The 14,002-nt window shown below is 41.8% G+C and overlaps 1 protein-coding gene across 2 annotated transcripts; it reads right to left on the bottom strand.

Moving 5' to 3' along the window:
- Window positions 1-1,564: 1,564 nt before the first annotated feature.
- On the bottom strand, window positions 1,565-3,796 carry LOC146707902 (uncharacterized). 2 transcript variants are annotated; one of them, XM_085459499.1, is made up of 6 exons: window positions 3,630-3,796; window positions 3,384-3,529; window positions 3,237-3,298; window positions 2,959-3,072; window positions 2,058-2,156; window positions 1,565-1,798 (listed from the first exon to the last, which is right to left on the bottom strand). In XM_085459499.1, exons 1-6 carry the CDS (start codon window positions 3,744-3,746, stop codon window positions 1,629-1,631), a joined length of 708 nt encoding a protein of 235 aa, XP_085315625.1. In that variant the 5' UTR covers window positions 3,747-3,796; the 3' UTR covers window positions 1,565-1,628. The 2 variants fall into 2 exon arrangements, with proteins under 2 accessions (XP_085315625.1, XP_085315626.1); XM_085459500.1 differs by having other exon boundaries at window positions 3,384-3,548; window positions 3,630-3,695.
- Window positions 3,797-14,002: the final 10,206 nt, after the last annotated feature.

Genomic DNA, 14,002 nt, shown 5'->3' with positions numbered 1-14,002 from the left:
AGAGACCTAAAATTCATTCCAGATACACAATATAACCATCCCTCCCAAACAGTGGTCACAAATCAGTCCAAATGTGTGGTAGTGGGCACATCTGCTATATTGAGATAATCCATCCCACCTCACAGGTGTGCCACATCAGGATGCTGATCTGACATCATGAGTAGTGCACAGGTGTACCTCAGACTGCCCACAACAAAAGGCCACCCTGGAATGTGCAGTTTTGTCTCACAGCAAAATGCCACAGATGCCACAAGCAATGAGGGAGCGTGCAATTGGCATGCTGACAGCAGGAATGTCAACCAGATCTGTCGCCCGTGCATTGAATGTTCATTTCTCAACCATAAGCCGTCTCCACAGGCGTTTCAGAGAATATGGCAGCACATCCAACCGGCCTCACAACCGCAGACCTCGTGTAACCACACCAGCCCAGGACCTCCACATCCAGCAGGTTCACCTCCAAGATCGTCTGAGACCAGCCACCCAGACAGCTGCTGGAACAATTGGTTTGCACAACCAAACAATTTCTGCACAAACTGTCAGAAACTGTCTCAGGGACGCTCAACTGCATGCCCGTCGTCCTCATCGGGGTCTTGACCTGACTCCAGCTCGTCGCCGTGACAGACTTGTGTGGGCAAATGCTCACATTCGATGGCGTCTGGCACGTTGGAGAGGTGTGCGCTTCACGGATGAATCATGGTTCACATTGTTCAGGGCAGATGGCAGCTGAGAATGTCCCAGTTCTTGCATGGCCAGCATACTCACCGGACATGTCACCCATTGAGCATGTTCGGGATGTGCTTGACCGGCGTATACGACAGCGTGTACCAGTTCCCACGAATATCCAACAACCTCGCACAGCCATTGAAGTGGAGTGGACCAACATTCCACAGGCCACAATTGACAATCTGATAGACTCCATGCGACGATGTGTTGCACTGCATGAGGCAAATGGTGGTCACACCAGATACTGACCGGTTCTGGGTCCCCAGACCCCCAATAGCGCAAAAAACTGCACATTCCAGGGTGGCCTTTTGTTGTGGGCAGTCTGAGGTACACCTGTGCACTACTCATGATGTCAGATCAGCATCCTGATGTGGCACACCTGTGAGGTGGGATGGATTATCTCAATATAGCAGATGTGCCCACTACCACACATTTGGACTGATTTGTGACCACTGTTTGGGAGGGATGGTTATATTGTGTATCTGGAATGAATTTTAGGTCTCTACGTCCATCCCATGGGGAATGGGAGCAGTAACAAAGGTGTTGCGTTTATATTTTTGTTGAGTGTAAAAAGGATCAAACAAGATGATTAGTAGTCACAAGAGCTGGACTTTATAGTTTTACAGTGTCCATAATGCTTTGTCCAACCATCAGCAGACTGAGCCCAACCGGAGCAACATGAACAAACTTTATCATGGTTTGTTGATTGTTTTTAGTACATGGTGCATTAAAGTGACAAAACTAAGTAATCTTTTCTTCTTAAAGCAGGTTCACATTGTCATTTTTATGTCAGTTCAATGAAACTAAATCTAAATTACACTGATGACACAGAACAAATTGCCACAGAGGAAAAAACAGTCACGCATCTTTATTTTAAGTGGCAATATTCTTCACAGGCATAGCCGTCAGTCTTGCTTGACTGAAGCCATACTTTGGATCATATCGAAAAGGGTCTTCACTCCATCTTCACTACTGAGAAGTTCTTCTAGAAGGCTGAGCTGATCAGAGCTTATGGTGTGTGTGGTTACATCAGTGAAATTTGTTTCTGGGGTAAGAGATGGATCTGGGCACAAACCTGTGAAGATGACATTTGTGAATGCCTTTAATTTATGAGAGGAGAAATTAATTGAATCTACAGTTGTTCAAACCATGGTGGTATACAAATAATGACAACATTAAACTGAAGGTGTAACATTTAGTTCAGCTGCAGTTTCTTTGTGTAACTGAACTCATTTGAAAAATTGTAATCTGCTACTGTCTATTGCGTTTTGTTTATTTTTCAGGGCACATACAGACGTGGCTTTAAGACTTTCATATTAAGTAGAAGTTCATACCCTTTTCTAAGTCCATGATAGCAGGTGGTTGTAGGTTCAGACACTCTGCCTGCTTTGTAAACTCTTCCAGCTCAGCAGCAGACACTTTAGTTCTCCTACCTGAGAGACAGAAAAAGTGTTAGCACGGCACCAAGTAAGTAAAGAGATTAAAACACAAAGAAACAACTGCTGCTGCTATTTCAGGACCTGGACCACTTGCTGCAATTGAAGGAACCATGATATTGAAGGAGAATTTGTGGCCATGAGCACATGAGCAAGGCCACCTCTGAATGGCTTTCAAAATCTGTTCATGCTTGAAAATCCAATCCAGTGCGGCTGAATTGAACGGACTCTACATAGTAGAGTTTTGAAAAATTCTTCCACAGCGATGTGAAAGACTCATTGCTAATGATTGCAAATGCTTGATTTCAGTTCTTGATAACCAGTTATTAGGTTTAGGGACAATTTCCTTTTCACACAGTGCCATGTAAAGGAAATATTCCTTTAAGAACTGTGTTTTCTATTTGCTTGGGTTATTTTTGTCTAATCTAAAATTGTATTTGATGATCTGAAATATCTAAGTGTGACTAATATGTAAAATAGAGAGAAACCAGGAAGGGTGCAAATACATTCTCACAGCACTGCATGTTTTTAGATGTTTTATTCTTTTTTTTTTTTTTTTTTTTTTTTTTTTTTTTTTTTTTAAAGAAATATTTCTAAATATGCCTTTAACTGGCAAGTGTTATTTGTAACTGGTATTTCAAAGGGCAGTGTTCCGATTTATTAAGCCGTAGAACAGTGGAAACCACTGTTCAATTATTAGTCATTGTTTTATTTTGGAAATTAGTGGCCGGCGTCTCATAAAAAATACTTAAAATAAGTACTTTGACATTACATTATTTAGGTGTGTCATTGTTCTTACTCAGGAGCTGGAGATCTTTAACTGTGGTTCTTCCAACGGTGTTATTTGCGAAGATAACAAGGCAGTCAGGGCAGCCAGTATTCAGCAGGACAGCAGAATTTTGGAAAGGGAGCTCTGTGGACAGATGACAGATGATGGCCATACTTCATATTCTTTTAGCATTGGTAAGGGTAAAGCTGCAGTGTGCAAATACACACCAATCGATATATACTGAAAGTGTTATGGCAATGCTAGGCACAAAGTCTAAATCAAATGTTTGTTCCCTCAGTAATACTCACCCACAGTGAGAGTGTTGTTAACCAAAGTCATGTTGGTTTTCCGTGTGAAGCACTTGCCCATCCTTTTAGAAGATACAATTATTGAGATTTTTACATTAATATTATTTGAAAACAGGGTCAGTTCAGGAAAAACATCCTTTTTATTACGTTTTTTTAATTTGGAGGTTGTTAAATGTATCGGCTTCACTGGCAGCGGTGATCTTCACCCAGGTATTTTCCATAACCATCTGTACCAGAATTTTGGATCCAGGTATGCTTGTGCTCTCTCCTTGTAGTACCCATTTGCCCAGCAGCTGAAACAGATGGTATTAGCTGTCTAAGACAACAAACATTTCATATCGAAAATAAAAAAACAAATAAACAAGTGAGAAATGATGTAAGAGAGAGTCTGACCTGACTTCTGTAGATTTCAAGAGGCTGGATTAGATTCTCACAGCTTGTCACAGGAGCTGAGTGTCCAAGAGACAGAAGACCGAGCACAGCTACAGCAACGTGAACAAACTCCATCATGGCTCATCTGCTGATAGTGTGGCTTCAGACTCTGAAGTGTGTTCTGGACATTCGAGACTCAGCCCAGTTTAGGTGAAGTATTGCTCAATTGTTTACTTATGTGTTGTAATTGTACTTGACAGAAATATTGACTCTGTGGCAGTACAGTCAGGGGGGTTATTTAAATGTGTTGCAACAATGTTAGAGCAGGTCATCTACTGATCGGAAGGTTAGAGGTTCGATTCCTGGCTTCCCCTAGTCTGCATGCCAAATATCCTTGGGCAAGATACTAACCCCAAATTACTCTCCGATGCATCCATCGGAGAATGAACGGGTGTGTTGAATGTGCTTGTGCGACTGGGTGTGAATGCACAAGTTGTGTAAAGCACTTTGAGTGCTCCAGTGTTGCCAGCTCCTCAGTTAGGAAAATCGCTATTGGCTGTCCTAAAAATCGCTAGAAGTCGCTAAATGATGTCATCGCCTAATTTGCATAATTGGTCATGCTAATGTAATTGTAACCTAAGTTGTTGGAGAGAGAAATAACATCGTGGAAGACACATAAAGTGAGTAAAAAAAAAAAAAAAACATCTTAAATGCATTTAGAATTTATTTAGAACTATAAATTAAATTTCTTTTAGCAATTATTGTTTTTTAATGTCACAATTCCAACCCTGCTCCTTTACCAAGGCTTGCACCGGCAAAAGTGACCTGAAATAGGCACTCTGGTGGAGGTACTTTGTGTGTGTGTTTATTAGTAATGGCCTATATTTGTATAGCGCTTTACTAGTCCCTAAGGACCCTAAAGCGCTTTACACATCCAGTCATCCACCCATTCCCACACACATTCACACACTGGTGGTGGCAAGCTACACTCAACAAAAATATAAACGCAACACCTTTGTTACTGCTCCCATTCCCCATGGGATGGACGTAGAGACCTAAAATTCATTCCAGATACACAATATAACCATCCCTCCCAAACAGTGGTCACAAATCAGTCCAATTGTGTGGTAGTGGGCACATCTGCTATATTGAGATAATCCATCCCACCTCACAGGTGTGCCACATCAGGATGCTGATCTGACATCATGAGTAGTGCACAGGTGTACCTCAGACTGCCCACAACAAAAGGCCACCCTGGAATGTGCAGTTTTTTGCGCTATTGGGGGTCTGGGGACACAGAACCGGTCAGTATCTGGTGTGACCACCATTTGCCTCATGCAGTACAACACATCGTCGCATGGAGTCTATCAGATTGTCAATTGTGGCCTGTGGAATGTTGGTCCACTCCACTTCAATGGCTGTGCGAGGTTGTTGGATATTCGTGGGAACTGGTACACGCTGTTGTATACGCCGGTCAAGCACATCCCGAACATGCTCAATGGGTGACATGTCCGGTGAGCATGCTGGCCATGCAAGAACTGGGACATTCTCTTTTTTTTTTTTTTTTTTTGGCCTGTCCCGTTTGGCTCTTTTGCCATCAGAATTGTTGTCTAAAGGCAAAGAAAGATGCCCAACGGATTTACTTTACCAAACTGACCATCCCAGCCTTGCCGTAATGGTCCATTTGATTCACCTTTTATTGTTTATTTTATTTTCACTTACTGAATACGGGACAGACTTGACTGGGGGAAAGAAGGGGAGAAAGAAAGAGGGAAAGAGAAACAGCTGAGAAGAGGGACGGGGGAGAAGGGCAAAAGACAAAAACCAACAGAACGGGCAGAGAAAAAAAATGCATATATCAATCACCTGGATCACCTGCTGAGAAAGAAAAAAGAAAGCAAGCAGAAGAGAACAAGAGTAATAGAATAAACAACATCACAATGATATATGGGAATATGACAGTAAATACTAAATGTTAAACATTATTGTGCAGCACATAAGATCAACAGAACACAGTGTGCTTTGAGGTAGGAGCCAAAAAGGGTGTAGTTTGTGGGTGTGATCACCCGTGTGTACACCTGTGAGCATGGACGCGCTTGTTTTTTGTTTTTTTAAAAGGTTCCTTCATGTAATAATCTGCTAGAGGGTGTGGGGGGGCCACAGCCCCGTCCTCCAGGGCGTGAAGCAGGTGTGGAGGAGATCAAAACTCCAGACATCCAGAGGCCCCCAGAACACAAGAGACCAAGGAAGACCAACAGAGGGGCAGCTGCGCCACTGTCCCGGAAAGAGCTGAGGAGAGTCCCAGATGAGGGCTCACTCAGCAGCCGCGGAGCAGAAGCCAGGGGGAGTTGCAGTGACGCGCCCGTGAGCTCCGCCGGCAGCCAGCTGCGCCTGAGTGACCGAGCCCCAGGCCGAGAGGCCGGGGGCACCCCACCTCCGAAGTGGCCCGAGCGAGCCCCAGGCTCCAGGCCCCGATAAGCGGCCGCCAGGGAGTGAGCCGGTGTGTACCTGGACGCCCATCCCCGGACACAAAGAACCACCAACGCACCGATGTCTGAGGGGGTCCGCCACTGGCAGGGGAAGTGGTGGTAGGGGGAGATAGGCCTCCAAACCTTGGAGGGCCTGAGATGTCCCCAGAGAGGTGGCGCCTGACACCCAACCTGACATATAGACACAGACATACAGGCACACACAGATACAAACATCCATTCCCACCCTCATGCTCTCATATGCACTTACTCCACACTCAACCAACGTGGAGACAGACATAAAGAGACGTTGTACACACGATCACACTCCCCAAGCGTACTCTACAAACCGGGTCTAGGTGCCCTCGCCCCTGGAGGGGGGAACTGCACCCAGACCCAGGTGGTGTTACCCTTTTCCCTGCGGTGGGGGGAGGCAGACCGCCCCGACTCCGCAGCAGCAGGAAGGCTCCACACTCCAGACCGCAGTCGGACGGCCAACTCCTCCTCCTAGCCCCCCTGCTCCAGCAGGTCGCAGAGAACGGGGGTGAGAGAAGACTCCAAACCTCCCTCCACCCGCTCATTGTAATGTTGATGCATGTGTGTTCTAAGGTGCATTTAAAACCCAGGAGGGCATGGAGCTACCTGCCAGAGAGCAGCAGGTAAGCGCATGGTCCCTCCTGCTAGCCCTCAATGTCTACGTGTATTTAAAATTGAGAGGTGGGCAACGATGCCAGGGGTGGGGTGTACACTGGGACATTCTCAGCTGCCATCTGCCCTGAACAATGTGAACCATGATTCATCCGTGAAGCGCACACCTCTCCAACGTGCCAGACGCCATCGAATGTGAGCATTTGCCCACACAAGTCTGTCACGGCGACGAGCTGGAGTCAGGTCAAGACCCCGATGAGGACGACGGGCATGCAGTTGAGCGTCCCTGAGATGGTTTCTGACAGTTTGTGCAGAAATTGTTTGGTTGTGCAAACCAATTGTTCCAGCAGCTGTCTGGGTGGCTGGTCTCAGACGATCTTGGAGGTGAACCTGCTGGATGTGGAGGTCCTGGGCTGGTGTGGTTACACGAGGTCTGCGGTTGTGAGGCCGGTTGGATGTGCTGCCATATTCTCTGAAACGCCTGTGGAGACGGCTTATGGTTGAGAAATGAACATTCAATGCACGGGCGACAGATCTGGTTGACATTCCTGCTGTCAGCATGCCAATTACACGCTCCCTCATTGCTTGTGGCATCTGTGGCATTTTGCTGTGAGACAAAACTGCACATTCCAGGGTGGCCTTTTGTTGTGGGCAGTCTGAGGTACACCTGTGCACTACTCATGATGTCAGATCAGCATCCTGATGTGGCACACCTGTGAGGTGGGATGGATTATCTCAATATAGCAGATGTGCCCACTACCACACATTTGGACTGATTTGTGACCACTGTTTGGGAGGGATGGTTATATTGTGTATCTGGAATGAATTTTAGGTCTCTACGTCCATCCCATGGGGAATGGGAGCAGTAACAAAGGTGTTGCGTTTATATTTTTGTTGAGTGTACATGGGGCGCACTGACAGAGGCGAGGGTGCCGAACACTGGCGCCACCGGGCCCTCTGACCACTACCAGTAGGCAATGGGTGAAGTGTCTTGCCCAAGGACACAACGACCGAGACTGTCCAAGCCGGGGCTCGAACCACCTTCCAATTACAAGGCGCACTCCCAACTCTTGAGCCACGAGATCACAAGGTTTAAAACTACTAAACCACAAAACAGCATAACAGTAAAAGAAGAACTGACTGCGTTACAGTCAGTGCAGGAGCAGCGGCTTCGCTACAATAGCTCGTCTGGACATAGTGCCAGACGAAGCTTCTGACCCTCAATTAACTGAGCTTCAACTCTTTAAAAGCACAAACTGCAAGGTGTGTATAAAAATAGTTATAACTGCACCTGGAATAAAGGTTAATATGGTGCCTGCATGTTTAAACATCTTAAGGCCCTCTCAAAGCTATCTGTTATATTGTTAATGCAATGCGAAGGCGGTCGCACTTTTTCTCCTCTCCTCCTTCCCCTTATCTTCCCTGCTTAGCCTCTTGTGTCCTTGTCTTGTCTCGTGTGTATTACTTTCCCTCGAACAGTCTCTCACTGTCGTTCTCTAAAACTTAAAGAGAATTATGGATTTGATCAACTGGTCTCTGAATGCTATTGACACCCTTTTCTCAACGAGAAGTCTGGGCTCGGGAGAGCCTGAGTGCCCTGGAGGGACTTTCCCTGCCGGATACACGATGGACGGGTGGCAGAACTGGAGGGTCATGTGCCTGGCGGGACTGTCGAAGATATCTACCTATTCGGAACCATGATAACAGGGTTCTTGCTGATCGGAGCTGGCTTCGCCCTGACTTATTGGAGAAATAAGAGAGCGAAACCAGCTGTTCAAACCCCCCCCCTCCCAAGGCTGACCGCTGGAATTGAAGTGATGGAACGAGGCGCGATCTCTCACAACGAACGCAGCATGGTTAACACCTTGGAGACGCTTACGGCTGCCATGAAAACTCAAAGTAACAGCATTGAGCGTATGATGGGATACATCAGAGAGGGGCCTGCTCAAAATGACACCCTTGAGCGAAAGTTGGATCACATCGCAGAACGGATCACTGCAGTTGTGGGGTCTCAGAACCAAAAGAATGACAACACCACGGAACAGAAGTTTGATACCATCATGGGGAGGCTCGCAGCTCTCCAACAGGAGATCGAGAGACCAGTGTCAGAGTGCTAAATTCAGAGCTGCTCGCATAAAGGAGAAATCAACAATATTCAACATATGGACACCACGGCGCCAGCTGCTCAGGCCCAAGGCTGGAGCCGATCAACGACTCCCTGATAACGACTGTGTGATGACTATTCTTCCCATCCCATGCAAGGCCACCTGGGTTGGCTGGCAGACTGTTTACTTAGCCTGATAGAGCGAAGGACACTGTCTCAGCTGAACTCTGGACACGCACACACATACACTTACACTGATAAGCACGCACTCATCCCCCTCCCTTTCCAAACGCCTTCGATGCTTGTTTCCTGTGGGGGACGACGGCGGGTCTGTGTGCCGCGCTGTTCATTCAGTGGGCTAGTTTCATGCAAACCTGCAGTCAGCTGAGACTGAAGAAGTCACTTGGATGAGTGACGAAACGTTTCTCCCACTGAAAGCGCTAAATCCAGATGAACAGAATCAACCTTTTGGGAGTACCAATGAAGAAAAATAATAGATGTTGGGATGGACTTGGTAGCTGGAGGTTCTAACAAAAGGGAATGAAAAGAAACACAGACACTATAAGTCACTTCAAACCCAGAGTGCTGGTCAATAAAAGAACTGAATCTACAATTGTTCAAACCATGGTGGTATACAAATTATGACAACATTAAACTGAAGGTGTAACATTTAGTTCAGCTGCAGTTTCTTTGTTTAACTGAACTTATTTGACAAACCGTAATCTGCTACTGACTATTGCGTTTTGTTTATTCTTCAGGGCATGTACAGATGTGGCTTTAAGGCTTTTATATTAAGTAGAAGTTCATACCCTTTTCTGAATCCATGATAGCAGGTGGTTGTAGGTTCAGACACTCTGCCTGCTTTGTAAACTCTTCCAGCTCAGCAGCAGACACTTTAACTCTCCTACCTGAGAAACAGGAAAAGTGTTAGCAGGGGATTGCTGCAGGCTCATGTCAGGGCACTACGATGGTACAGAAGTATTTAAGTTATCAAAATAGTCGTTGCCCAGTAAGGAAATACAGTAAAAAACAAAAATATGCAGAATGCCCATGGATTACAAAAGGATTGCAAAATGCATGTAAGAAGAAAAATACCTTATACAGAGAATTTATAATGAACCGAAGTACAGAAGCTGAAAATAAATATAAGAAATATAAAAATAAATTAACGAGTATTTTGAGGTCATGTAAAAAGGAATACTATGAGAAATTATTGATTATGAATAAAAATAATATTAAAGGGATTTGGAAAACATTAAATACCATCATTAAAAAGGGCTCTGGACAGTCAGACTATCCTTCGTATTTCACAAATAATAATAGAAACATTACTAATATGAGCGATGTGGTAAATGATTTCAACAAATTCTTTGTAAGTGTTGGGCCAGACTTGGCTGAAACAATTCCTGATATGACAGATTCGGTAGAGAAAGAAACCAGACTCATTGATCGCAATCCTCATTCAATGTTCTTAACGGCAGTAGAAGAAAAGGAAATCATTGATATTGTTGGGAAATTACAAACAAAAAACTCTACAGACTCTGATGACATAGATATGGAAATAGTCAAGAAAGTGATAGAGGGCATTTCCAAACCCTTAACACATATCTGCAATTTGTCCATACAAACTGGTACATTCCCGACACAAATGAAAATAGCTAAAATAACACCATTGTTCAAAAATGGTGATAAACACCAATTCACAAATTATAGGCCTGTCTCTCTACTTTCTCAATTTTCAAAAATACTGGAAAAGGTTTTTATTAATCGACTTGACAAATTTGTAGATAAACACAAAATAATAACGGATAGTCAGTATGGTTTCAGATCAAATAGATCAACATCATTGGCATTAATAGAATTGAATTCATCGACCTAAAAAAAGCTTTTGATACAATTAATCATGAAATATTACTCGATAAATCGGAGTATTATGGCATTAGAGGAGTGGTGTTAGAGTGGGTAAAGAGTTATTTGAGAGACAGGAAACAATTTGTGAAAATTGGGGAACATCAATCAGAGTGTATGGACATTGTTTGTGGAGTTCCGCAGGGGTCAGTATTGGGACCAAAGCTGTTTATCCTCTATATCAACGATATATGTAGAACATCAGATATATTACAGTTTATTCTATTTGCAGATGATACAAATATTTTTTGTGCTGGAGAGAACTTACAGCAGCTTTTGGAAATTGTCACACAAGAAATGACTAAACTGAAAACATGGTTTGATAGAAATAAGTTATCATTAAATTTGGAAAAAACGACATTTATGTTATTCGGAAACTATAAAAAAGATGCCGAAGCAAAGTTATTAGTAAATAATGTCGAATTAGAGCAAGTTTCGGATACAAAATTTCTGGGTGTGATAATAGATAACAAAATCTGCTGGAAACCTCATATAAAGTATGTACAAGCTAAACTGTCAAGAAGTGTCTCCATACTGAGTAAAGTTAAATATTTTTTGCCTTCCAAATCACTCCAGGTACTTTACTGTTCACTCATATTGCCATATTTGGAATACTGTGCGGAAATTTGGGGAAACACATATAAAACTTCACTTCAACCAATATGTAAAATTCAAAAAGAAAGCAATCAGGATTATTAGTAAAGCTGGATATAGAGACCATACTAACACCATGTTTTTGAAATTAAAAATATTGAAGTTTATGGATCTTATAAAATACAAAACGGCAAAAATTATGTATAAAGCTAGATACAATATGTTACCAGGAAATATACAGAGGATGTTCTATGACAGAGAAGGAGACTATGAACTAAGGGGTAAGTTGAATCTGAGGATTCTTAAAGCACGGTCAAATGTTAAAACCTTTTGCGTAACTATTTATGGAGTAAAACTGTGGAATAGCTTTACTGCAGAATTACAGCAATGCTCAGGAATTGGCAAGTTCATAAAGACACTTCGAAAATTACTCTTGGAAGGATATGATATTGAAAAAGACAATCACCCATTGTATGTATAAATATGTCAACTCGTATTTAAATTATAAATATCGTGCCAGCCTTGTTGATATAAGTTTTCTTGTGTATTGTGTGGAGTATGTGATGAGGAGATTTAGTTAAATATGTGGGATTAATAAGATGTTGAGCAGGGGTAGGAGTTAATAAGTATGTGCATACTTCTTCCTACTCCTTTTCAGACCAAACAACTGTTATCTCATGTTAGACGAATGTGTTTTATTTTATTATATTTCTTTCTTGTTTGTCTGTACAAATACGTGTGTGTGTGTATATCTACACATATATTCGTATTCGTAAATGAAAATACATGTAGACGAGTATATATTGTTTTTTTTTGTTTTTATTATGTCTGAAATAAATAAAGATACAATACAATACAAAAATGAAAATTACCACACAGACTTTTCCTATTTTCAAACATCAGTGCATCTGTGCATGTCTTTAAGACGCAGCTGTAGTTTAACTAGTTGATTTTTTTTTCATATTGGAGTTTTGTCTTATTATTAATAAGTAAAGCTGGGTGTCATCTGCATAGCAATAAATATATGTGTAGTGTTTTCTAATAACATCGCCTAATGTATAATATAAAAAGCATTGCAACTGTGACTAGTTCTTGTGTGTGAAGAAGATACCCCATTTACTTGCACATATGAGAATTTATCAGATACATATTATTCATACCAGTGACCCAACAAACATCCAACCACTGGGGTGAACAACCTCACCTGACTTATTTTGATATTTAGTGATAATAGTGGTAAACTATGAGTCCCTCCCAAATGGCCCTGCTCCTCACTCTATCACTAAGAAAGACCATCCGCCACCATCTGGAGGAAGCTCATTTTAGCTGCCAATTAGTCCTCCAAGTAAAGGAGTTTTAAAATGTTGCTTAGATATCACCGCATTAGTGATACTCATCTAGTAATTGAACTGGACTTGTCCTTTGTTCCAGTAAAGACATACAGTAACAACATAAAAGTGATTGTTCATCCAAATAAAGCAGAAGAAATCAGAAGCTACATTTAGGCATTTTTATTTGTTTGTTTTATTTGTTATGCTTTTTCCATAGTTTCACACATAATTTTTAAGAAGTCTTTAATTTAATTCAGTATTACAATGGATAGTTTTGTTTTGGCACAAATACAAACCTGTTAATGTAGAAAAATCATGTCCTTAACTTCTCTTAGCAACTGGATGTTTATGCTATTTCAGACTTGATGACCATTTATATAGAGTGAGATGATCTTTGGTATTTTGCTGGCTCGGAGTAAAAATGGTCACAAGAAGTTAATACAAAGGTTTTTTTTTTAACTGATCACTTTTATCCTATAAGACATTTCTGTCCTGTTTGGAGTTTTCAGTTTTATACAGTTTTCAAAGATTCAGTTCAAAACTTCAGATCCTTCACTAGATATGTGTTTACCTTTCTCCAAATATGCTCATTCATACACGTCAGACAGAAAAATTATGTTGCTTTCAAATTAAAGCCTTTGATTTTAAAACCACTTACTGTGGACTGCAAGATTGTGTACAGAGTTTGCTAAGAGGCACACTCATGTAACAGACTACAGATCCGTTTCAATCCCAGTGTCAAGTGAAATCATTTTAAAGGTTTTATTAGTAACAGGTTTACATCATAGGAAACGTTAGGCAGTAAAATAAAAGGATCTTTAATGTCATCTTAGAGATGAACAACAATCTTTGCACAGAGGTGGAAGAAAAAACAAACAAACATGCGATAATAAGACACAGAAGCACTCAAAAAGGAGGGTGATAAAAGTAAATGTCCACATGATACAATGACCTTTAAAATAAAACTGTCAGCTACTAAAGAAGAGACCAGAAATAAAAACAAACAAACAAAAATAAGTAAAAATAAGTAAATAAAAACAGAATAACATGTGAACAGAGAAAGAACAGGAAAAACAAAGAAAATAATGAATTATTAAAACACAGACTATGACAAAATTTCATAATTTTGACATAGCATGTTTTCTATTTTGTGTTCTAACACGTATAAATGTGTCTAAATATGTTTTAGAGATGTGAAATAAACAAGAAGAAAAGCTGATTTGGACTATCTTTGCAATATATTATACGTGCAATATTATAGCAATAATTTTAACTTTTACTATTTCCCCACTAACAATATAAAAATAATAATGCAGTTCCATCATATTAAAATGAGCTACA

The sequence above is a fragment of the Copadichromis virginalis genome, linkage group LG6 (assembly GCF_057382275.1).
Source record: "Copadichromis virginalis isolate Kocher_CV1m ecotype Utaka linkage group LG6, C_Virginalis_male_GT1.1, whole genome shotgun sequence".
NCBI lineage: Eukaryota > Metazoa > Chordata > Actinopteri > Cichliformes > Cichlidae > Copadichromis > Copadichromis virginalis.
Note: the sequence above shows the minus strand (reverse complement) of the source record. Positions and strands in the feature narration are given on the sequence as shown.

Excerpts from the sequence above, each read along its gene's own strand:
- LOC146707902 (XM_085459499.1), bottom strand. The coding sequence starts at position 3,746 with ATGATGGAGTTTGTTCACGTTGCTGTAGCTGTGCTCGGTCTTCTGTCT. Across the intron at positions 3,530-3,629 it reads TTGAAATCTACAGAAGTCAG|CTGCTGGGCAAATGGGTACT; the intron begins GTCAGACTCTCT and ends CATCTGTTTCAG. Across the intron at positions 3,299-3,383 it reads AACCTCCAAATTAAAAAAAC|GATGGGCAAGTGCTTCACAC; the intron begins GTAATAAAAAGG and ends ATCTTCTAAAAG.